This window comes from Mycteria americana, chromosome Z (genome assembly GCF_035582795.1).
Source record: "Mycteria americana isolate JAX WOST 10 ecotype Jacksonville Zoo and Gardens chromosome Z, USCA_MyAme_1.0, whole genome shotgun sequence".
In the NCBI taxonomy this organism is placed as follows: domain Eukaryota; kingdom Metazoa; phylum Chordata; class Aves; order Ciconiiformes; family Ciconiidae; genus Mycteria; species Mycteria americana.
The window spans coordinates 44073791-44098594 of record NC_134396.1 but is presented as its reverse complement, the minus strand read 5'-3'; the positions used below and the strand labels follow the sequence as shown (position 1 = coordinate 44098594).

The 24804-nt window shown below is 38.3% G+C and overlaps 1 protein-coding gene across 1 annotated transcript in view; it reads right to left on the bottom strand.

Moving 5' to 3' along the window:
* The window catches only part of FBN2 (fibrillin 2), a 183068-nt gene that overhangs the window by 135282 nt on the left and 22982 nt on the right, over positions 1 to 24804 (bottom strand). The window contains exon 6 of the mRNA XM_075488433.1: positions 3183 to 3380. Coding sequence (XP_075344548.1) covers positions 3183 to 3380 — 198 coding nt within the window. The remainder of the gene's footprint in view (positions 1 to 3182; positions 3381 to 24804) is intronic.

Here is a 24804-nt window from a genome sequence, read left to right as displayed (position 1 = left end):
CTGTCTGGTGTGCCAGGTATAGCAGCTTAAACTTTTCGAGTGGAACACCAAGGGGCGTCCACATGTCATTATTGGCCTGGGCCCTAACAGATTCCCTGTAAGATGTTTGATTGACACTGGAGATCAAATTGCTTGTTTTCCCCCTGCCTTAATGGTAACCCTGGGTATCTCTCCCTGTGCATGTGTTCACGTTGGAGGAGTGGGCGGCCAACCTCTCAGTGTGCCCACTGCCTGGGTGGTGTTGCACCTTCCTGATGGAGACATTTTTGAGTTAAAATTGCTTTTTTTCCTGACCTGAAACAAGTGCTACAGCTCCACAAGCCTGACTGGGGAAGCCGCCTGTGGACAGCCCTGGCCAAAATAAATTTCCACTGGGGCATATGTGGTCAACCTATTGGCAAGGCTTTTCTGCCCAGACTGCCCTTGCTGAGCCTATCAACTTGCCCAGGAGTGCCTCGAGACCTGCAGATTGGGCACCCCACCGAGGGGCTTAAACAAGGCCTCCTTTTCAGCATGCATAATAACATCTGGAGCATTCAGACTCCTGACAGCAAGACCGTAAAAATTCCCCACAAGTGCATCCAGGGGTAACCATCCAACCTTTCCCCACCAAGACCATTTTCCTTTCTGTTCTGCAGGAACGTCATGATCAATTCACGACTCAGAACAGCATAATTTAGTTCACTTGCATGGTACACAGTCCTTGTATTCCCCTGAGGCCCCATTGCCAGCACAGGGGGAATACTGGGTGGTGTTAATTGATTTACTGGAGGGAGTGGAGAGGTTTGCCCCTAGTGATCGGATCAGTACAGGTTCATGTAGGTTTTCTGAATTTTTGATGCAGCTGTTTGGCATGCAGCTCCATAGCTCTAAAATGGAGGCAGCAAATGACACTACCCCCAGTGGTGGGCTAGACCAGGCTCTATTCTGGCAGGGCTTGGTGCTAGTAGCGTATGGTCAACCAGCTGCATTTAGAGCAGCGTGGGAGGCACCTGAACCATGCTAATAGGAAGTGGCTTGGCCTCTTTTTCCTGACAGTCATCAGTGCAGCCCCACAGACAGATCCTTCCACTCAAGGAGGGCTTAAAAGTAATATAGTCTTGCAAATGGTAATGGATTTTGCACGAGATGTGGCCATTGATGATAGTTGGTTTTCTGCCTGTATTGCCACTCCAACATCAGGTGAGAGCTCGCCTTTACATCTTTATGGCTCAGGCATTGACATATCAGAATTAATAGCAAACATTTCCAAAACAGCAGTTCCCCTCAATACCACTGAAGGTGTCCAGGTCTGTTGTATACCTCTACCTTCAGGTCCCATGCGCTCGAGCCTAAACAACAGTGAAAGCTGCCTGGAAGGGGTAAATGGCGGGACCACCACCAACACCACCCATACCTGGGACTGGGATTGGACCACCTCAAGCAGTGGATTTAATTAATGCACTTTAATGCATCAAAGCCTAACGTCTCTGTCTCCTATACAATGCAAGATTGTGATATGACAGACCCAGGCAAAACATGCAACGGTATTCTATGGGACATTGATTGATTCAGTTTAGAAGCAGTAAAACTGCAACTCCCACACTCACTTCAAATTCCTTAGTTTCAAATACAAGATGTTTCCTGGTACACCCAGTTAGGAGGAAAACGAAATCTAAGCAAGTGGGCCCACGCAGTGAATTACTCTAAGGTCCAAGAGTTTAAACTCATCGACCCACCTCAGGAGAAGTGGGCCCTCTGGTCTCATACTATACATCAAGCTTTATTCTTGTGGGAAAAGAATGCTCCCATGGTGGTATGGACGCCCCCGGGTATGGTATGGCTGTGTAGTGATGAATATGCCTATCCCAACGTTAATTGGTAGAAAAATGAAACCTGGGAAAATGCCTATCAGCAAGCCACCTGCACCCTAGGTACCATTCTATTTTGCCTAGGAAAGGGATGCCCCATATGTTGCAGCCCTTAACTGGGCATAACTATTGGGTAAAGCGAGAAACACTTGGGAAGAAATGAGTGTGGGTCAATGGCTGAAACCTATGACAGCATGGGTGGCTGACTGGTTTATTCCAGATAGCAACATTAAGACTAAATCATCATCAGAGATATCTTTGTCCAACTGGGACATCTAGCCAACAGCACCAGAACATCCTTCACATTGGTCAACACACAATTGCAAGCCACCACCAAGATGATACTACAAAACAGACTGGCACTAGATGCCCTCTTGTTCAAACAAGGTGGAGTGCGTGCATTCATCAATGCAACAACAGACTGTTGTACCTCAGACTCTGAACCTCATTCCTTCAAGGGATAGATAGCGGCGTAGGGTCTGACCGCAGCACCTACTTGGTTTCCATTGCTTCTGGGAAGGTTCTAAGACAACATAGCCTGCAAACCGACCATGTGCGCCAGCCTGTAACAGAAAAGTAGTACATTCTCCTTCGGGAGTTCTAGTATCCTTATGCAGTTTGTTCTAAAATTTAGCCAAGCAGCTACAGCAGAACGGATACCTATCTTTCAGGACAGGTGGACTGCAGTAACAACAGAAAGGAGGAGCAGCAAGTCTCTTAACATCATGGAAAGAGATATTGCATAAGGCAAGAAGGCTTTCCCATTTCTCAAATGTTTTATGAATCTAAACGTAGAAGACTGCCATCCTTCCTTACTCATGCATTTTTTCTAGCCCTGTACAAATAATCTAAACAGAGCATCCAGAAGGTTCACTATGTGCTTTATCTAAATGATGCAATTAAAAAAATAAGGTCTCTATAATAACCCCCAAACACTTCAGAAAGAAAACAACTCAGTAGCAAGAAATAGTGAATTTTTCAGTAGAATGAATGAAGTATATACTAGTTAAGGGCTACAGCAACATAAGTCAGTTGCCTGATTGGTGCTCTACTGTAGTATTTGATGGCTGCGGTCAACAGACAATCTGACCTTTTCATGCTCTGTATTTACAGCTTCTTGATTGGCATTCATTTTTTCCAGGCACTTGAGCTTTGTTCTCTATGTACGCTAGCTAAAATCTGGAAGCAGCAAAGCATATCCAAATTTTATCAAAAGTAAGACAAAGAACACACACAAGGAAAAACAGTGATTTTGTTTTAAGTGGACACAAGGTTTTCAAGATGCATATGAGCCACACAAGAGTCATGCACAATTTAAACCAAAAGGCTTACCTTGACATGCTCCAGTGCGAATATTAGGGATGAAGCCACGACGGCATGGCTGAGGCTGAGCAGGGCACATTTCACAGGGGTGGCCCCATGCACGCCCAATGGTTGCACAACAGAGGGTTTTTGTGCAAACAATTCCAGTTAGCTGGCCCTGACACATCTGGTTGTTAACTTGTGTGAAACATGGGCCTGTTCTGTAATCTGAAAAAAAAGGAAAGATCACTGTATTATACAAGACAGTGTACTAGTAACTATAGAAGGAATCAACTTTTAATCCAGCAGATAACTATACTAAGAAAACTCTAAGAGGACCTGGAAATTTAAGTTATGTTACTGCTTACAGAAGTAGCATGACACCTTCCACTGAAGATAATGATTTTCACAAGGTTATCTTATTTTTCAATTTATTTCTTTCTGATAGATGCAATTAGTGAAAGGCAGCTGTACCCAAAACTGATCTGTGCATCGACAATGTATCCAGTAAAATCTATAATAAGTGAAAGAGTTTTACAAACACGCAAACAATCAAAAGAGCAGATCAGATTAAGCAAACAAGGACTGGGAACTGGTTTTCTTGTTCCTGAGTTACTTCATGGTGATTCATGGAAGGGAACTACAGACCACAGCAGCCACACATTTATTCACTCCACATTGATCAAGGTCCATGCCAGAGACTGTCACTGAATCAACGTTCCTGCTGGAATGCTTAGTGCAAAACAGTGCTACCTACAGAGGACTAATTGGAAAACCACCATTTATTTTCAGAGGAATAACATGAGATAATATAACATGAGATAATTCAAGCAATATTGAGTACACTGAATACAAACTATATGAAAATATACTCATAGTCAAATTCCTGTAAATAGTTAACTCATTAAGGTTCAACCTGTATAAAGAGAAAGATTTTTTGACCTTATGAGGCAACACAAACTGAGAACAGCAATTAACTGAAATTCTCTAGGAACAAATGAGAAACAGATGGTTGCTCTAAGCCAGATTGCATATCCTTACGGAAACTTTAGGGGGGGGAGAAGAAAATGCAAAGTTTCCACTCAGACTCAGTCACCTGACAGAAGGTGTAATAGTGGGGTTACGGCTGTTCTGCTTGCTATCCTGTCCTATTCTCCTTTTTTTCCTACTGAAAACAGACTCCAATAGTGATATGTGGGTCTTCTGCACATTTTCATTCGTGTGCAACTGGTCTCACAGCCAAGCTACAAATGGGACAATCGATACCTTCTAGAATTTGATACTTTCACCCTGAAGAATAAAAATAAGAGCTTTGACATGTTTGGAAAGGGACAAAATGGACTTCCCAGTGAGACCTCATATTATCTTTGCACTAAGACAAAAGGCTCATAAAGTAAAAGTTAGCTCAAATAGAAATAAATGTTCTGCTCCCTACCTTTGATAAGGTTCATTCAGGTATCAGTCTGGGAAAGACTTGCACACAGTTATTTATACACATTGGCAGTTAACTTCAACTGGGCTGTTCACTTTATTTAAAGTTAAGCAAGCACATAAGTATCCACAACAAAAATGCCTAACAATAAAAGGAGATTAAAAGATCTTAAATACTCAGTAAGGACTGTGGATTTTAATCTTTCTTGATTTTCATTAAAAAATAATCTTCAGTGTTATATATTTGAGCTCCTCCTGTGTCCATCAAGCCACAAAGACAGTACTTTTAGTAAAATACGTACATTATAAAAAAATCCTGTCCATTAGAAAAAGGTTTCAGTGATCTTTCATCCAACATACTGGAAGACAAGCAGCTTTACAATGGTCTCAGTCTAATTACATCCAAGGCCCTTGCCAAATCAGAGAGAGCTGAATTTTTAACATAAAATACAGATCCTGATGACTGATAGCAGAAGACAGTGATCTCATGAAGCTATAGCCTCATATGAGAGTGACAAATATTTGAAATATAAACTTCAACCATAAAAGATTTAAATTCCAGTAACTCACTGTAATCTCATTTGGATTTTAGTTAAGGGGTAAGGATAAGGAAAAGACTCCATCACAGATTATGACTGTATACCTCTTTCATATAAAGTTTACTCAGGTGTCACAAAGATTGAGGGGAATATGTGATGGACTGCATTTAACCTGCAAATCATCAGCAATGGTCAGCCTGCTATCAGAAGAAAAACAGAACTGCTCAGAATTTAACAACTGAAAGAAATGGAATTAAATCCTGACTCCGGTGAAAACAAATGGGAATTTGGCTACCGAATTCAATAACAACACTATTTCATTTTTCGAAAACAGCATTGCGCTCTTTAGCAAATAGCTGTATTATAATTTATTGACTGATATTATCTGTGAAAGCATTCTCTATGTCATACAGTGAAAGTAATGAGCTTCATATGCATGGAAAAAGTTTCTACTACTGCTCAATGAGCAGACTCCCATTCTAATGTCAACTAAGTTATATACACTGCTAATATCATAGTAATACAAATTATTAAAAAGAGTGCACTCATTTCATTTCCTCATTAATGACTGAAGTACAAATAATAGGCAGATTCTGAGAAAGTCTGTGGTCTGCTGTATGCATTGAGAGCTGATTGTTTGACTGTAACCTGCACATTGCAGAATTTTTGCCCAAGTGATGACTGCAGTCAGATCAATAAAGATTGAGTCTTTCCTGAAAATTAAGATTGATTTTAGACTCCTCATCAATGATATTCTCAAAAACATAAAGCTAAAAAAGACAAAAGGATGTGTGTGGGTAAACCTGAAAAGACCATTTATGAGCCACTCACAACACTTAGAATCCCATTATAAAATATCGTCACTATCAGAAGAAAGTAAGGTTTCCAGTAGTGCAAAGGAGCATGATCTCTGGGTCCACACAGATCTGTACAGGAATACCAAATCCTGTCCTACTTCTAAAGTTGTGTTCTGCATCAGCCCAGGTAGGCATGGATCTATTCCTGGAGGGCTAGTCAAGGTGCAGTTCCTCTGCAGAACTTAAGCATGACGGCAGGTCACACTTAAATGGAGTCCAGTTCTTCATGGGGGAATGCCCCCTATAATGAAATCAATAAACAGTTTATTATGCACCTCTAAAATTTCCAAAGCTTACATTCACCAGGACTGATAATCTTGACATCTCAGCTCACTTCAGAACTCCTATTCAGAAAATAAGTAGTTCTGCTGGACAGTATTGTATTTTTATAGCATCTGTTCTCCAAGGTACACTTTTTAATAGGATCTTTTTTGGATAACATGAAACAATTACAGTAGGAGTAAAACCACAAATTATGTCTTTTTCTGTTTAATGGTTGGTGATCCATAGGAATATTCTGGCCAAAGATCTTCCATGTTAAGAAGTTTGGAATTCAATCAGACAAGATTGAACTTGGAGCTCAAGTTAAAGTTGTGAATTGTATTTGAGTTCCATTACCTTCCCGTAAAACATTAGATGATTATATGTATACTCTGTCAACCCTAGTAATGAAAAGTTCAGTTTGGAGGGTGTGTTTGAAAGAAAGATTATAGAATATAACCAGACTGCAAAGAGTCTTTGTGCAAGAGAATATGAATGAGTTAGATACAAGAAGAGTGATACCAATACACCCGTTGCTTAATATATCCTATTAAGTAAGAAACATATGCACTGGAAACCTATACATATGTGCCTACCTGTGCCTTAATAAACAGAGAATGCATAAATCATAATGTTCAGGTTCTATAACCAAGCAACTTCCATCAGTGTAAGTCTGCAGGAGGGCATCTAAAAACCTGATTACTGCAACTTAAACAGTAGGTAAACAAACGAAACTATTACTAAACTTTCAGGTAGATTTACATTTAAAAATAAATTCAACCCAAAACGCTGAGATCCTGAATGATACTTCAGAATAATGACATATAAGTAACAGATCCTGAGCTCCTAAGAGAATGTACGGCTTATATAACCTTGGCCTACAGAAACAGAAACCTAGCAGCATACCATTTCCAGATAGCAACAGGGAAGAAACCTGCTATCTGCACCCAGCAAGGGTGGTACTTTGCACAGCTATGGCAACTGCATTTCAAACAGGATGCTGGAAAACTGGAAAAATTATGCAAAGAGTCAGAAGACTAATTTAAGATTTCAGAAACATTCTTTATAGTAATATTAATATTTTAAAAGAATATTGTAATTAAAAATATTATCCATAACAAATGTATCCATTTAAAAAATCGTTATCCATTCAGTTTATCCAAAATGAAGTCCACAGCTAAAAAGTCTAAGTAGTAGCTATCCTAAGAAGAAAGTGAAGTGAAAGCAGGCATGTTCAGGCTAATAGTAAAGTACAGCTGTTTACATAAAGGTTTCTAGTCACTTAGTATATTTTTTACTTACAGGAAGCAAAGATACTAAAACTAGATACCATTCTGAAGATACTTTGTACTTTCAAATGAAGCTGTGGATTTGATTCAGAAATTACCATGTGAGATTCTATGGTCTGATTTATACAGTCAGTCAGACTATATTATTATAATGGTTCATCTGACCTTAAAAACCCTGAATTTATGAATCAGTCATCTTTTCCATATTGGTTTTCTTGTCTTATTGTTAGGTGTTTCTTCATTTACTCCTTTCCCAGCATTGCTGCCGGAATAATTCTGCCAGAAAGAACATATGTTAGAACGTATGTTATAAATCATTTGTTGCTTAGAAAGGGTAACTGCTTTGGTGAAAGAAAGTGATTTTCAGCACATATGTGTTATGCATTTTTTTTAACCTCAGAAAATTATAGTCAATATGGACCATGACTTGAAGAATGACAACCTTTATCAACAATCCAAATTGTTAGTATAATTAAATTTAATAAGAAGTACTTTTTTCTTGGCATCAACATAAAAAAACCCCTGGAAATAGCATGCTGACTTCTAAATTTAACTATACTACAGCATTTCTATTCTTTCATAGAAGTGTGCATTCTGTATTCACAAATGGGACTATCCAACTACCACAGTTCTTGGGATCTTTTTCATTAATTCCTTTTTTAAAAATTCTAAGTCTATTTTAATTCTACCTGCAATTTAAAAAAGGCTATTTGACAGGCAGCCTGCCACAAGGATTAGAAACGTAAGAATTCTAGTGCTGGGTATGGTCCAATATCCATCTATTTTGTTTTTCTTCCTGTACCTCTGGCCAAAACCAGATCATTCAGATGAAGGTGTAAAAAGCCTGCTGTAAGTAGACATGGGATAATCTGTCTGCCACATTAAGTTTCCTTCTGGTGTCTAACACCCACTAGCTCAAAATCCGAAACACAATGTTTAACTACCCAACTACCATTTGTTGCCATTCAGGACAAAACATCAAAATATTTTGGTACACATATAAGGATCCAATTTCTATCCAAATTTTTTCACAGTCTTAGCCTCCACAGTTTCACACTGTGTTAACTAACTACTCCTGCCCATAAAAATTTTACCTCTTCTTGGGTAACTAAAAGAAAAAGTGAGACAAAGTAAAAAGGCACCTAGACATGTTGGAATGTCCATTGCAAGTTATCTGGAAGAATATGAAAACTTGGAAGTTTCTTTTCACGAGAAAGCACAGACTGATTTTTTAACTGAAGGCTCCCAATACCAAAATATTGTTTCTGTGTAAAGCCCAACAGTACTATTCATGGTGCAGCGGCAGTCTCCTGCACCTACATAAAGCCTATGTGAAAGCTCTGGAAGGGTAAAAGGACATAGACTGCAGTGCTGGAGCAGCATATTATCACAAATCCTGTATTTCATGTCTGTGAGTGCTAGAAAGATTAGCAGAAAGGAACTGTGAAGTCTCTACCATCATTTTTATTTAAACAAAACTCCATAGAATCATAACTAAATAAGGAAGCAATGTGTCTGGAAGTAAGTATTTTTAACTATAAGCTATTTGGAATATTGATACTTCTATTACTAAAAATAAAATACTGAAAACATTAAGCATGTTGATCAGTATGAATCACATGATGAGTGAGTAAAGGAGGAGGCCTGAGATATGCCCTCCCACCCCTGCCAATTAAAGAACAAAACCTAATACTTGATAAGTCTGTTTCACTTCCTTACAAAGCAAATTTGCCTTTCATAAGGACTTCTTACAGAACCTCTCTCCCATAAGTATGATTTAGCAAATATTAATGAAGGAATGACTTTATTTTGGTAATTTCAACTTCTACCACCTCAGTTGCAGGCTCAAGTATAGTAAACAGCTTATTATTATTAATGATACCTCAAAAATCCATTTCATACATCAGCATTATTAGATAAATGACCTAATACATGGGACCTGAATGCTGGAAAGTAGTACCTGCTGATAGGGTTACCAGGAACACTATTCCCCTCCAAAAGAAAATTAGCACAGTGGGTGAAAGTCCAAAAGACTGGACTCCATGTCAGGGGACCTTCAGAGTGGAGAGATTAAGTCTATATTGGCAAAGATCTGAAGTTAAATTCACCTTGCTAGAAGATGCTCCAACAAGAAACATGCTGGGGAAGCAACTGTCTTTATTACACCTCTGATAGGATGCTGTGGCAAATTTCCCCATAATTTCCACTAACATTCAGAGGTCTCCAGAAACCTGAAACTTATTTTTGCTGCTTGTTGCAGCACCTAATCCTTGACTACTGATGAGATTTTTCAAAGAAACTGTATCTGAATTTTCCCCTTTGCAATGTGAAACCTAAATGTTTTGATAATTAAAAGTATAATTGAGCTCCATGTTCCTGCAATGGGAAATCCCACAATATGAGCCCTACCATAGTAGCAGCAGGATTGGAAGAGCAAGGCATACCCCATTCTCCCACTGAATCTGCATAAATGACAGCGTTGCCCAGACCTTGTGTTTCCAAAAAATGAGAGATCAGGGCTTTCCTTGATTAACTTTTCATCTGAGTGAGTATGAAAGGGTTGGTAATACTCATAGTTGTACTTGAGTTCAGACCACAAATTTGAAATGTATGCATACGCAAATATTATTCTTCTTGTTCAACTCCAACATCTGCAGATCATAAGTCACAGTATGCAAAAAGATATTTAAACATTACAAAGGTACATATGTTTGCTTTATTAAAGATTATCTAAAATTGTTTTTCCTTCAATATTTTAATCATCCTAATATGGAAAATTGTTTTTTTTGCAGGACTCCTTAGCTGCCAACACTGAGGGTTCACCAGAAGGGAGATTTCAAAGGTAACAAGAAGTTAGATGAATTGTACTGATTCAGGCTTGATATAAATAAAAAGCATTTTTTTCAAAGGTGACATCCAACAAGTTACGGAAAAAAGATTGTTGGCTGAAAATGAGAGCTAGTCTCTTGGAAAATGAAAGAGACTTGGCAAAGCTATTAATTTCTCTTGGAAAAAATAGTCTATGGGCAGTTCAGCTATTTAGACTAAGAAGTTCACATAAACCAAAGCCTGAATAAAGTCCGAGCCTCCTCCTCCTAACTTTTTTTTTTTTCCAAAGAAAACTTGTGTGTCAAGTCCTTAATTAAGTATTTAATACAATTAAGTTTATTATTAATGTAAACAATTAACATCAAAGTCTTTTAAGCATTTTAAATTGTAGATACTCAAAGTTGAGATACATCTCCAGAGGGTTCTTTAGTCATTGCCTGAAGCAATGATTTTTATAAAATTTATTTTGATATGTAATAGTAAGGAAGAGCAGTTTAGTTGAAAAAGGTTTTGAACATTTATGTTAAATGTATCATGAAGGCTTGAACATTTTTATACAACTGACAGCTTTTATTTTCAGGTTGAATTATTACTACTGTTCTATTCATCCCACGTGACCATTTCTGACCACGTCCAGTGATGCAATACATTCCATCACACAAACTCCTACAATTGATTAGGCAACTTAATATACACATGGCAATTAAAAAGGGAGTGAAGGGCAGCTCTAAATGAAAGAAGAAAAAAAAGCATGTTTAATGCAGCAGTCTATGTGGGCTTTGTAGCTTTTAGCAAAATTCCAGTTTCCACCAGTACTGCTGTCATGTCCATTCTAAGCACATTCTCATTTTCCTCTTGCTGGAACAGCGAACACAGCTCTTTTCCAAAAACAACATTCCAGGGTTTGCACACCCATTTTAATATAATTGATATTGTGTCAGTTTTAAGCAGATAAAGTATTAGTATAGTATTATCTGCAGATCTTAAAACTCTTTTTAATTAAAAGTAATTCATTCTTACACACCTAAGCACATGGGAAAGGATGGCAAAGTACCAGATAATAAACAATATTTCTGAAATAAAATGCAGTATTCTGTAATCAATCTGAACATTGAAGAAAGTGCTTCTAATATTTTAAGACACAAAACATTTTGAAAAACATACACACACAAAAAGCAGAGAAAGACAGAAAGACAGAAACATGGAAATATTTTGCTTTTGTCATTTATGGAATTTAGTTGCTTTCAGAAGCAAGTATGTCTATATACTTACAAACTTCTTGGAAGAAACTGTTGCCATGTATGATACAACTGCAGTATCATACACTGACTGCTACAAAATTTCAAGTGTAGAATAAAAACTGGGAAATAGATATATCTGAATTTTGGTTCGAGCAAGGTCTCCCATTTGGTTTGTTTGGAGCTTGTTGTAAATGTATATATTTCCTTATATTTCCACAAGCCCTGCTACTAGATAAAGATTGCCTCTGAGTTTGGATATTGGACTCTAATGAAATACCTCTATGAGCAAATATTTAACGCACAAGCTGACACACAATCATCAGTTACTACAAGAACTTACAGGCTGAATTACCCTTGCGCAAAGTGTACACGGAGATAAGAAATCACAAGTGTAATTTTTTGCAAGATTCAGCAGTTCATACCTACCATCCTAATATTAGCTTCTTACATCTTTACTTTGCTGAGATGTCTACAAAATTCAAAGCAGTGAAGTAACTCTGTGTATCATGCTGCCTATTTCTCTCTCCTCTTACATTTCTCCTTCGAGTTAGAGGAATTCCCAGCATACTGGCATTCTGGTCCGCCAACTAGGCTCCTTCAGAACTACAGCTCAACAAATAATACCTGTCCCCAGAGCCCCAAGCCCCAAACCTCAAACCTTTAATGGAAGGGAAGCCAGAGATTCTCCTCTCCACCACACAGTCCAGGATAAGACCAAAGTCCACCAAATACCAGAAGACCAGAGTAAAGCCAAGGCCACTTAAATCCTCACTGGGAGAGCATGCTGTACTACCAACAAAGCTTTGTAGGTGGAACAGGGGAGTACAGAAAGATTTTCTGTTACAGCCTGACAGTTGGATGTTTGATTTTTAATGACAGAAGGGATACTCCTTACCACCATTGAAACTCTGTACTCTGCACAAAACCTTGTATTCAGATTTCATCGACAACACAAGATTTGCCCATATGATGAAAAGAGAAAGATATTACTCATTAAAACTTGGACTCTGGGAAGCCAGACAAATGCACATCATATTCTTTAATTCCTTCATATGCCAACAATGAAGACGTCAATACCTTGCTATATGCCTGCAAAGAAAATATACTACTTTTCCGGACCATGGTATGAAACCTTCAGTTACATCTTCCACAGGTTTTTTGTTCCCCGCCCCAGGAAACCAGTGCTATTCAGTTCAACCTCAAAGGAACAGAATCCCTTGTCAGCAAAGAGGAAATTTAAAGATTCAGGTCTGCAGATGTGATTGATAAACTTTTAAGAGTATTGAGGAATAGTGTAAAGAGCACAGTGTAGACTCCCCCACCCCACCCTCACCCCCCAACTTTGGAGTTCAGTGTCATTACTCATGCCAGAAACCAATCCCACTAATGAAAGTGAGGCATTTTATACTGGTTAAGACTACCCACATGGGCAGGGTTTGCAGAACAGGTCCACAGCGAATACTTAATTATTCTCAGAAACTCTGACCTCACCATGGTATGTTGGGAAATATTTCAGTTAGCCAAGTGCAAAAGAGCAGTCAGGACAATTTAAAGGTGCAAATGTACAGTTTTCTATAGCTGCAAAACTTAAAAGCTGCGAAACATAACTTGAACTTTCATGGTAGGTGGAGAAGTGGTCTAATGTTTTTTTCAACCCTCTGGCAATCCGCATACTACTTTGTGAGGTCAAAAATAAGAAGGAAGACATAAAAGGAGATGATGTTTACATGTTAGCCCTCAGCTGGCCACAATCCAGAGTCAGAACAAAGTTAGGTGCCATAGCACATGATGGAGCCTCTGCTGAAGTTAGGTAAAAGTGAATGACTGCAGCCGTGGAGTCTCTCCCATTAACCATATTCTTCTTAGCAGCCATTTTAGAAAGGCCTTGAGAATGCATCCATACTCACAAAAAAAGGAGAGAAAATATTTCATAACCAATTTCTGTGTAAATTAAGAAAAACACGCAAAAAGCCTCAGCAGATCAGAAACCCTATTAAAACCACGGACATGCAGCTGAATGCAATGTTGTTTACTGTTAATGTAAGTAGGAAAAACAACTGTTTCACACATTGCTCTTAGAAAAAAAAAATCACATTTAACTTGCAAGAAACATTTCCCCAGATGACTGTCTAGACGATCCTGATACTTTGAGTTGATAATAAACTGAAAACCCAGCCAGTTACTATTTAATAGAATGCTCTCTGTGGAGCAGCAGAAGCATAGTTTCCTCTTCTTCAGATCTCTGGTTTTTGTTCAGCAAAACAAAAGAGCTTTAGAGATTTACCTCTTTGGCTTATACAATATTTTCAGTGGGACACTATAAAGCTGGGTATCTTTTAACACTCAAAATACAGGACAGAAGTTAATTCAGAGGATTCATTGCTTCTCTCAATAAAGAAACAACTTACCACTGTTTCTCATATACCAAGCTATTACTCTGAGGTGGAATAAAGCCGCTTACTTTTGGCACTCCACTATTTTGCAAGCCTGGATGCAATGTGCTGTTGAATGGCTTCAGCAAATTCTGTCCCGGATAATACCTGGATTACTCTTTCCCATATAATTTTATTAGAGTAACTATAGCTCTGAAGACATTGCATAACTAATGCTTATGAAGACAGATATGGTTGAAAATTTAAAGAATTTTCAACCTTCATATTTAATTCAATTTCAATTGAACAACAGTTTAAAATTAAACATTTTCTTTGATACGTAATTGCCATGCCATACTTCACTATCAAAATCACTAAAACTTTAATTCTAAAGTCCAATATGCTTTTCACCCGTTACATGAAGCTTACTTTTTGACTGTTTCAAGGTGAGTAACAGAAACATCTTCTAGTCTCTATCTTTCAGTCTCCCTTTTTAGTTCTTATAGACCGGTTCAGTGCTACAGCGTTTAAGTAGGAAAACCGGAAGATCTGTACTTAAATGCAAACAGTGGTCCTAAACCTGAATTCTGTTCTTAATCAAAACTCCCAGTAGCTTAATCAAAACTCCCTGGGATTTCTGCCAGACTTAGAGGTGCAGGACTGAACCCAAAACGTCTATTTTCATTGGCTTCAGCTGCTCCCTGGGAATCTGCAGAGACAGAAGATTCTCATCTCTCTGTCAGCAGAAGAGAGAGTGATGACTGCAGCATGCTATCGGCCTTGTGAAGAGCACTCCATGAGGGGGAAGGCTGTACACAGGGAAAGATAATGAAGTCATGGCAAAGAAGGAAGGACATACACACTACACATTTCACCCTCACCAGAAATAAGTGGGAAAGATAGTCGAAAGTCTGTACTTCTGAAGAGTAGATCTGCCAGCTGCGCAGAGCCCCTGCATTTTGTAAAATCTGATCTTGAACACAAAATTTGCCAGGGAGCTGGTAGCAGAACAGACATAGTGAAAAATATCAGGGCATGCAAAAAACACAGCAGGAGAAAATAAAAAAAGAAAATTATTTCTGAATATCTGGCATCTGTCTAATCCCCAACCATAGAGCCACACAGAGTTTTGTGTCCTCCACACTCATCCTCCGAGCTCAACATTTAGACCGTTTTATTAAATTCCTTTTTTATTAATCAAAACAAATGTAAGGTTTACAGTGAATGACTATGCCCTTTAAGGGAAAAGTAGACAAACAAACAAAAAATCTTCCCATTTCTTATTTTTCAAACTCAAGTTTCCATGAGAAGAACTGTTCAGGTGTTACTGAACAATATATCTATACTTTTCCTCTTTTACTTCTCGCTCAACCATTGAGCCCCAGTACAATATTACAAAAGAAGACACAAAGGAATAGTCAAAGACCTCTTTTCACTCTCTCTCAGCTCTAATTTGGTACCTCTGTGTACACAGAACATGCATACACACACCCAAGGTAAAACAAAGATTCAACAACTGTGTTGTATGATGACTCGCTTTGTGGGCTTTACAGGGGTAAGTTAGATCATTCTATGTGACAGCAGTGACATAAAATATGTAATTATTTATATAAAAGTATGCAGAAATATAAACAAATATAAATATACATTTATATTACTTATATTAAAAATATATAACATACCCTCTTCATATATATGTGTGTATAAACATATATAGTTACACATACACAACATAGTCAACAGTACAGCAGGTTAGCATACCTTTACTATGCTTGCTTGCACACTCCTGTGTAAGAATTTGGGCGTAATAGTATATAATTAAATATACTAAAATTCAGGAATAATTATATAGCTATCTAAACTACAACCACTAAAAACACCCAGAGCAATGACATAACTAACACTACCAAGACACCCCACAAGCTTGAACAGTTTAACAATAGAATTCTTTTTAAGACTACCGACTATGTGTAAAAATGTTTTTTAATTTACATTCCCTAGTTCTCTTCCAAAGGATAATTTTTTAAATACTAGACTGACAACAAACAGTGCAGATTCCCGGAAACTCACTACCAATACTGAGGGCTGTGGGGCGGGGGGGGGGGGGGGAGCGGAGAAAAGAGAGAGAGAGACACCTCCAAAGCCTACTTAAAGTATGAAGTAATTTGAAATTTTAATTGCCTATGTACTAATAATAAAGGCCTATGTTTGCTTTTTTCTTTTGATTAATTTTTTAGTCTATGACCCCTTCTGCTATGAAGCAATTTCAGTTTAACAATTCATTAATGTGGCATGGTTCAAAATTTCCTGCCATTGTTTTAAATATTAAAAACAACTATGACTACAAAGTATCAATTAAGTCCTTACTGAGGTATAAGAAATTCAAGGGACAAGCACTAATCCTTCACACCACTTTAATTATTATAAGATTTCCATCTCTTCTTGTTTCCAGCTTTTAAAAGTGAATTAGCACTGCTGGTGGGGATAGGTTGGCTCCTTGACTGTTTTGACCAGAAAAGTATCTTGTAAGAATTTGTACTACTATAGCTTTTTTAGTTTAGATACATAGGTTTACCTAAAATGTATGCAGAAAGGTAAGCTCTTTTATTAGATAAAGCTGAAACAGTTGAAGAAAAATGGAAAAGTAATTGGGATCTGTGTCCCTTTATCACATCTGAAAAGACTCAGGGTTTGTCTGGTTTGTTTAATTATGTAAACCAGTTTAGTGAGAGGTATCTTTCCTTCCCGCCCTTCCTTCAGAAAGCATCTCCATAACTGTGCTTAATCGGTGTCTGTATGTCACTCTATTTTCAGATGTTACTAGAAACCAACGCAGAAGCAAAAGCATATCCATGCATTCAAGGGCTTTTCCTTTCCTCCTTGGGAGGCCTTAGTTAACCTGACTGAAATGAACAGAAATCTTTCCACTAGATTTCAGTAAAGCTGGATTTGTTACAAGTTTCAGTGTTAGGTTTCTTCTACTTCTTTTATAGGCAGTCCCCACCCCTTCCTCTCCTAATCCATTCTACGCATTTTCCTATATTTGTTTTTTTCTAATTGAAGTGTAAAGTGTGAGGAGAGGCAGAGTGAAAAACATCACACAGCTGTATTTTTAAAGTACCCACAAAATCTTAACAATATATGAAAGCATTAAAAAAATATTGCTTGTTATTGTGTTGTATTTTAGAAGTAGGAATGCATCACAAGTAACTATGCTTTTGGTTCAGTTCATTGCAATTTTGAACCTTCGATGTTTGATTTAGAAAGTAAGCAGAGTAACTTCAGGCAGAGGACTCCCAATAGAGACAGAAGGGGATTGTAAAAACGTAACACCATGAAGCAATAGAATTACACCTTTGGAGTGTAATGGCATTAATAAAAAGGAAATTTACTGAAATACAATTACACCAGAAGAAAACTACCCTACTTCTTTAAAAGCTACTGTCTCAGAAAATGAAACAAAAGAAAGTTCTTTGGGTAGAAAGGTTTTTGCTTAACTAATGTGAAGATCTGTAGTTTAAATAACTTTTATATTGTTTTATATTGTAAGATACTCATCAAATTATAAAAGTTTTCATCATCTAAGATACACTAATAGAAATGAAGTTAAATGATTCTCTAGGCAGAAAAGAACAAAGAACTCCAGTTATTCCTAGTGCCACACTCAAACTTCGTTTTGGATACCTTGCCAAAAGGAGATAAAAAAATAGCTTTACTCTGCTCATGATGCTGGCCCATCTGTGAGCAACCTGATGTCTCACAAAATTAAAACAGCATTAATCATCTTCCCTATACCGGTTCACGAGCGAGAATGATTGCTCCAGCAACTGTCAGAAATCAGAGACATGACTTACTAAAGTCCCTTCTTCTGCCTCGATCAAAATGTCTTTTCTATGGGCAAGATGTGGGGTTATACAGGAGCAATATCAATCACTTTACAGTAATAAAACAGTAATTGCAGCTTGCCATGAAAATTCTTCTGGCAGGATCCTGATGGGCTTGGCGAGCCTTAGAGCTCTGCAGGAGTACAAAGTTCCCGGTCACAACTGGTGTCTCCCAAGACTCTGTGTTGGGGCCAGTTCTGTTTAATATCTTTATCAATGATCTGGACAAAGGGATCGAGTGCACCCTCAGTAAGTTTGCAGATGACACCAAGTTGTGTGGGAGTGTTGATCTGCTTGAGGGGAGGAAGGCTCTGCAGAGGGACCTGGACAGGCTGGATCAATGGGCCGAGACCAATTGTATGAGGTTCAACAAGGCTCAGTGCACTTGGGCCACAACAACCCCATGCAACACTACAGGCTTGGGGAAGAGTGGCTGGAAAGCTGCCCAGTGGAAAAGGACCTGGGGGTGTTGGTTGACAGCTGCCTGAATATGAGCCAGCAGTGTGCCCAGGTGGCCAAGAAAGCCAATGGCGTCCTGACTTGTATCAAAAATAGCGCAGCCAGCAGGACTAGGGAAGTGATTGTGCCCTTGTACTCGGCACTGGTGAGGCTGCACCTCCAATACTGTGTTCAGTTTTGGGCCACTCACTACAAGAAAGACATTGAGGTGCTGGAGCATGTCCAGAGAAGGGCAACGAAGCTGGTGAAGGGTCTGGAGCACAAGGCTCATGAGGAGTGGCTGAGGGAGCTGGGACTGTTTAGCCTGGAGAAAAGGAGGCTGAGGGGAGACCTTATCGCTCTCTACAACTACCTGAAAGGAGGTTGTAGAGAGGTGGGGGTCGGTCTCTTCTCCCAGGTAACAAGTGATCGGAGAAGAGGAAATGGCCTCAAGTTGCACCAGGGGAGGTTTAGACTGGATATTAGGAAATTTTACTTCACTGAAAGGGTTGTCAAGCATTGGAACAGGCTGCCCAGGGAAGTGGTTGAGTCGCCACCCCTGGAAGTATTTAAAAGACGTTTGGATGAGGTGCTTAGGGACATGGTATAGTGGTGGTCTTGGTAGTGTTAGGTTTACGGTTGGACTCGATGATCTTAAAGGTCTTTTCCAACCTACACGATTCTGTGATTCTGTGAAAGTGGCACAGCATAGTCTGCATTTACAATAAGCAAATAAAAGGGTCCGAAAAGGGGACTGAAAAGAGAAACATTGATTCCTGTTCTACAAAATCACCAGAAGAACGAAAATTTTATGTAAATACATTGAAATTAATTTTTTTTCAGTAAAGAACTTTGCATTATTCACCTTAACTCTAACACAGAGAGGGAACATCTTTTTATATACGTGCCTAAATTGTGACATTTGCATATAGCAGTCAAATAACCAAAGGAATCCTTTACCTAATGAATGCAAGGTTAGATTCTAAATTGTACCATCTGAGACAATTTTGTGACACGGATCTCCAACTTCCAATCAGCCAGGGTTTCAAAAAAAAAAAAAATTGTTTCTCAGGAAAGAAAACATCTTATAGTTTCAAATGATATAATTTCTAAACTGGAAAATGTCTCTTCCGTTGTTACATTTTATTATTTTCAGACGTTTTTGGTTTAGTTGGGAGGCCTTGCTTCAACTTTCCATTTACTCTAGATAATGCAGATTAAGCTTGCATTCTACAAATATTCAGAAGCAATGAAAGTTTTTGGGCATCAGACTGCTAAGTGTGAGGTAGGTACATGATGTCTCTGGCAGTATGATGTCTAATAAGTCACACTGCAGTATGATCTATCAGTTAAAACAGTTGAAAGGAGGTCAAAAATTAACAAGGATTCTCCCTTTATATTTTTCCTGTCATTTATGCTACAAGGCACAAAGGCTGAAAAGATCTGAAAATACTCTCTATATCTAGCTTATAAACCAGGTTTTAACTTTTAGATGCAAAGAGGAGACACAGCTCAAGGTCATGAAGCAGATGAAGAGCAAAATTTTAGCTCACACATGAAAGTCACTTACTGTCAGTCCTAACAAGAAAACTGTATATTCAGAGTAACGCAGAGTCAGGGACTGAGGAATGATACATCCACTCTGGAAATACACACCTGCACTGAAAGTATAGGGAGGATAACAAAAGAAGCCTACTGTGTCTCATGCCAACATGAGAGAATAATTAGGGAGGAAGAGCAGAGCAGAAAGGAAAAAGCAGGCTACAGGGCTGGATACCATGACAGTAGCGAGATGCGTCTTTTTAGGCATGGCAGGGAATTGTTTCTCTGAAGCCAGAGCTTTATAGCTATAGAGAAAGACAACAGAAGGATTCCTGCATGAGAAAAAGTTTAATCTGACAGTTTTACAGTGTGAAGAGAAGGTCTGGACATCAGCTATAAATATATTTTTCCTTGATGACTTGCACTTATAGAAAGCACAATGAATTGGAGGTACTTAGCAAGCCTGCTAGTTATATTAGAGCTTGATTTCCAAGAAGCACCTGGAGCTCCTAATAAAGTCAGTAAGAGAAATGTTGTTCATCACCTTTGAAAAACCAGGACACTTAATCTTACTTGATTCTTGCAGGCTAAGAATCAGTATAATGCGAGACAGATGTAAAACAGCTTTTCTTGATAGACAATGTTAGCTTCTGTAATGCTGTACTCACATTAAAATGGTATTACACACCTTCCTCCCAAGAGGAAAAAATCAGGCAGACAAGAGACTATACATGGTCATCAGATTGCAAAATTTTCTATCCCTCCTCAGCCCTGATTAAGAATGGATGACCACGTTTATTAAGCCACTGACTGGAATGAGGAAATCTTTTGTCATCATGCATTTGTTTAGGACACATAATGTATGCCATACCCTACCTGAAAATCAGCTCAAAGCTCACATAAAATACAAAGCCGTGCACTTAGGGGAAAAGTATGCACAGACAAAATACAATCCTCAGGAAATGTTTCCTAAAATCTGAAGATGACAGAGTATCCACAATAGTGATTTGCCCAATAACCTGGCACATAAGTAGTCAACAGTTCCTTTTAAAAAAAAAAAAATTCATACCACAATGACAAAACACACAAAGAAGCTAAAAAAAAGCGAGATTGTCACAGTACCACAAAGCCGCATGCTGAGGTGAGTGTCCTTAATGGGGCACACAGAGCAGCTGAAGATTCAGAGAAGAGTAGGCAGACCTGTGCCACCACTCTTCTAGTAGTATTTTCTTTATAAGGATTATTATTACCTCTTATTTTTTTTCACTTTGTATTTAAGATCAGTAAGTACTGATCTTAGTGATATCCCTCCTGCTTTTTCTGAAATTTTTCCAAAACCCTTGCTGCACAGCTTTTAACACCTCAGCAAATTTAGCAGCATGTCAAGATTTCCAGCCAATACCTTACTACAGCTTTTTCAAATGCACTGATAGTGTTACAGTGTGTATAGCTGCACTGCTGTGAACTGACAATGTGTTGAAACTTGGCTATGAACTGACCTTAAGCACTAATGTCTTTATTTTCTATGGGGCTCATCAAAACGCTTTTTGTCAACCCCTGTCTGATGCAGATTTTACCGTTTATCCATGCTACTTTTATTCTATTCAATTTCATTCCTGACTGTTTTCCTTCCACTGTTTTCAACAGGTCATTGCTTCATAAGCAATATTTCAGCTCCCACTTTATTTCTTATTTCCATTGATTTCTCCTTTGCTGTTCTTTTGGGCTTTTCATGCTTTGAACACTTTGCATATCACTGGCTATTAGTTGGCTAATTTAAGGTAGAGACTAAATAATGAAAAATCTTCTCTATAGAGAGTCATCTAAAAAAAGGTCAGCAACAGGCTTTTACAAACTTGTGTTCCTAAGGAGATATTTGCCTGAAAACATCATCATTTCCTTCTACCTCCACTAGACCATGAAAAGTTGTAACTATACTAGAAACATGTTTAATATTGATCCAATAACACTTAATTGAAATATCAATTAAATATACAATTAATATAACACACAATTAAATTACATTTTACTGTTATCAACTTAGTTAATACTAATAAATTAAGCCATTTTAGATTTCTCCTAGCACTTTGCTTTTCGTTGTATAGAAAGATAGATATCTGTCATTTATGTCTATCTATCATTTACAAAATTTCAAGTCCTTAACTAAGAAACTTGAGCACCCTCCCTTCCTTGCATTTAGAACAACCAGAAAATCCAGACCACTAGAATCTTCACTGGCTCTTTGGAAGGAATTATAGAGCAAACCAGCCTGAGCATGCAACTTCTAAAGGAGGAAAAAATAGTGTCCTCCCAAAGGACTCACAGCAAATCTCTCTCTTGTCAAACATTCCTTTTCATAATTTTGATAAAATATTTGTCAGTTACATGCTCTGTGCAACATTTTTTGTTTTTGCCATGTTCTTGCTTCTTCCCAAACAACAAACACAATGCAGTTAATTCTTCTTTGACTGTTTTTCAAATGATGATGATGATTTCTATGACTATATTAATTATTAACTAAATCCTTTCAAAGAATTTTAATCTTAGTATACACACTGATACACACTGATTTGTTCTTGTTATGCTGTGCAACTGGTTATATGGTATTATTCCTGTTTTACAGGTTGGATGACTCAAACATTTTTGAACAGGAAAAAGAAAGAGGAAATGCAACTTTCCAGGTTAAAAAATTACATTCTTTAAACAGCAGGAGTCATTTGCAAACACACACAAACCATGTCACAGCAGCCTCAACAAGTGTGTAAGAACAACATGAATCACAACCTGGTTTTACTCTAAAGAAAACATACGTTTGCTTCTATTGAAACAACTCTATTGAATTATTCATACATTTCCTATATTGATATAAGGCCACAATGGCATTACGGCCACACATAAAAATGGTGGCAAGCATTCACTCAGGGCAAAGAACATCACACCATTTTAGTATGCCAAAAGAACAAGAAGGCTTATGATGCCTCAGGGCAGTTATTCATCAACGTCTAAAGCTATAGATAAAATGTGTTGACACCATACTAGACAGGCCATAGAATAGTCAATTATTTAATTATGTAAGTTGAGCAATCTACAATAAATGTTCACCGGATCATTTAGACATCTTATTATAAAAATGTCCTGGGTATGACAAAACCCGGAAGGGGTTCTGGGGGCTCTGGAAGTTAGAGGAAAGAGAACAGGACCAACGTTGCCTCATATACCCTTGAAAACTTGTAAAAACGTGTAAAATGCCATTATTTCACTACTGTCAGAACAGCAGCTTTTCTCACTGTTTTCTCACCTGTTTTTATAAAAGAACTCAGATGAACTACCATGTGGTAACAACCGGAATAACAAAGCTTACACACACACACCCCCTTCAATGATTCGTTTTGCATATAAATGTATGACAAATCATGCACACAAGACAATTGGATTTGTAGTTATGACACAAGCTGAAACTATGAATACAGGACAAACAATCCAGGACATCAATGCTTAACACAGCGACAAAAACGTCACACTGAACTTCAGTGAGATCAGTCTTATAATGATGGCATTATAGTTTATTTTCAATTTGGTGCACCAATAATTAAATTTTTAATTTGAATTTCAAAAATTAATGTGAATGTCAATTAAAGTTGAATTCTGGAAAATTCCTATCCATTCCTTTATTTTCTTAAATAAAAAATCCACTATAAATCTATATTGTCTGAGAAACTTTCTGGGAGGTGTAGTGTGTCTGGCTGGCATGGAGTTAATTTTCTTCACAGCAGCTGGTGGAAGTGCTGTGTTTGGGATTTCTGACTAATGCAGTGTTGGGAACAGACCAGTGTTTTGGCCATGGCTGAGCAGTTCTTGCATAGTGTCAAGGTTTTCTTTTTTTATCCTTTCCCACTCTGCTCTCGCCAGCAAGTAGGCAAGGGGTGGTCAAGAGGCTGGGAGTGGACCCGAGCTGACCACAGGCATATGCCGTACCATATGACTTTATGCTCAGCAAAAAAAGCTGGAGGAAAGGAGGAAGAAGGGGGAAGGTTTGTGGTTATGGCGTTTGTCTTTCCAAGTAACTGTTACACATGCTGAGATCCGGCTTTCCAGAAAATGGCTTAACAGCTCCCTGCTGATGGGAAGTAGTCAATAAATTCCTTATTTTGCTTTGCTTGTGTGCACCACTGTGCTTCACCTATGAGACTCTCTTTATCTTGATCCACGAGTTTTCAGCTTTTGCCCTTCAGCTTCTCTCCCCCACCCCACTGTGGGGGAGTGAGCAAGCGGCTGGGTGGGGGCTTACCGGCCAGCCAGGGTCAACCCACCACAGGAGCTGTTTGGTTTGCTTTAATCACTTGTATATGCCAAGGCTTCAGTCCGAGGCACTGGATCTTTGGACTGACAGACTCTGTTCAGTTTCTGTATTTGCAACAATTGCTTTTTGTGGATGCTGTCAGCATGCAGGTCAATGACTAAGGATGGGAGACAAAACTACTTTTTGATTCACCCAACCAAGACTTGAAAATCTTCATAAAACTTAGATTGGAAAACAGTGAAAATCTTGTTCTTGCATTTTCATGCTGTACTCTAAGGACAGTTAAAAGGTTTCCATGTAAAGATTTATTTTCAAAACTTGATATTAATAACAAAAAATATGTCCTATAGAAGAACTGCAGGAAGTGGAACATTCCCAAGAAGATTATTTGTTTCTAGGCAAAGAATCCATGACTGAAGTTTAAAAACCAGAAGATTAGCATAAGGCAATGAGGCAGATTAAGTCAGAGGGTAAAAGGAGGACATAGACCCCACAGAGCCAGAGCACAACTTTATTACCAAGTTTACAGAAATTCATGTATCTTCACATAAAAACCCAAGAAATTGCAGAATTCCTGTAGTTTCCATTTCTAAACCTGTACCCACACCAAGGTGAATTTAAAAAACTTTCAGAGTCAAGAAGTATGCCATAAGCCTCCTTTTTTCAACT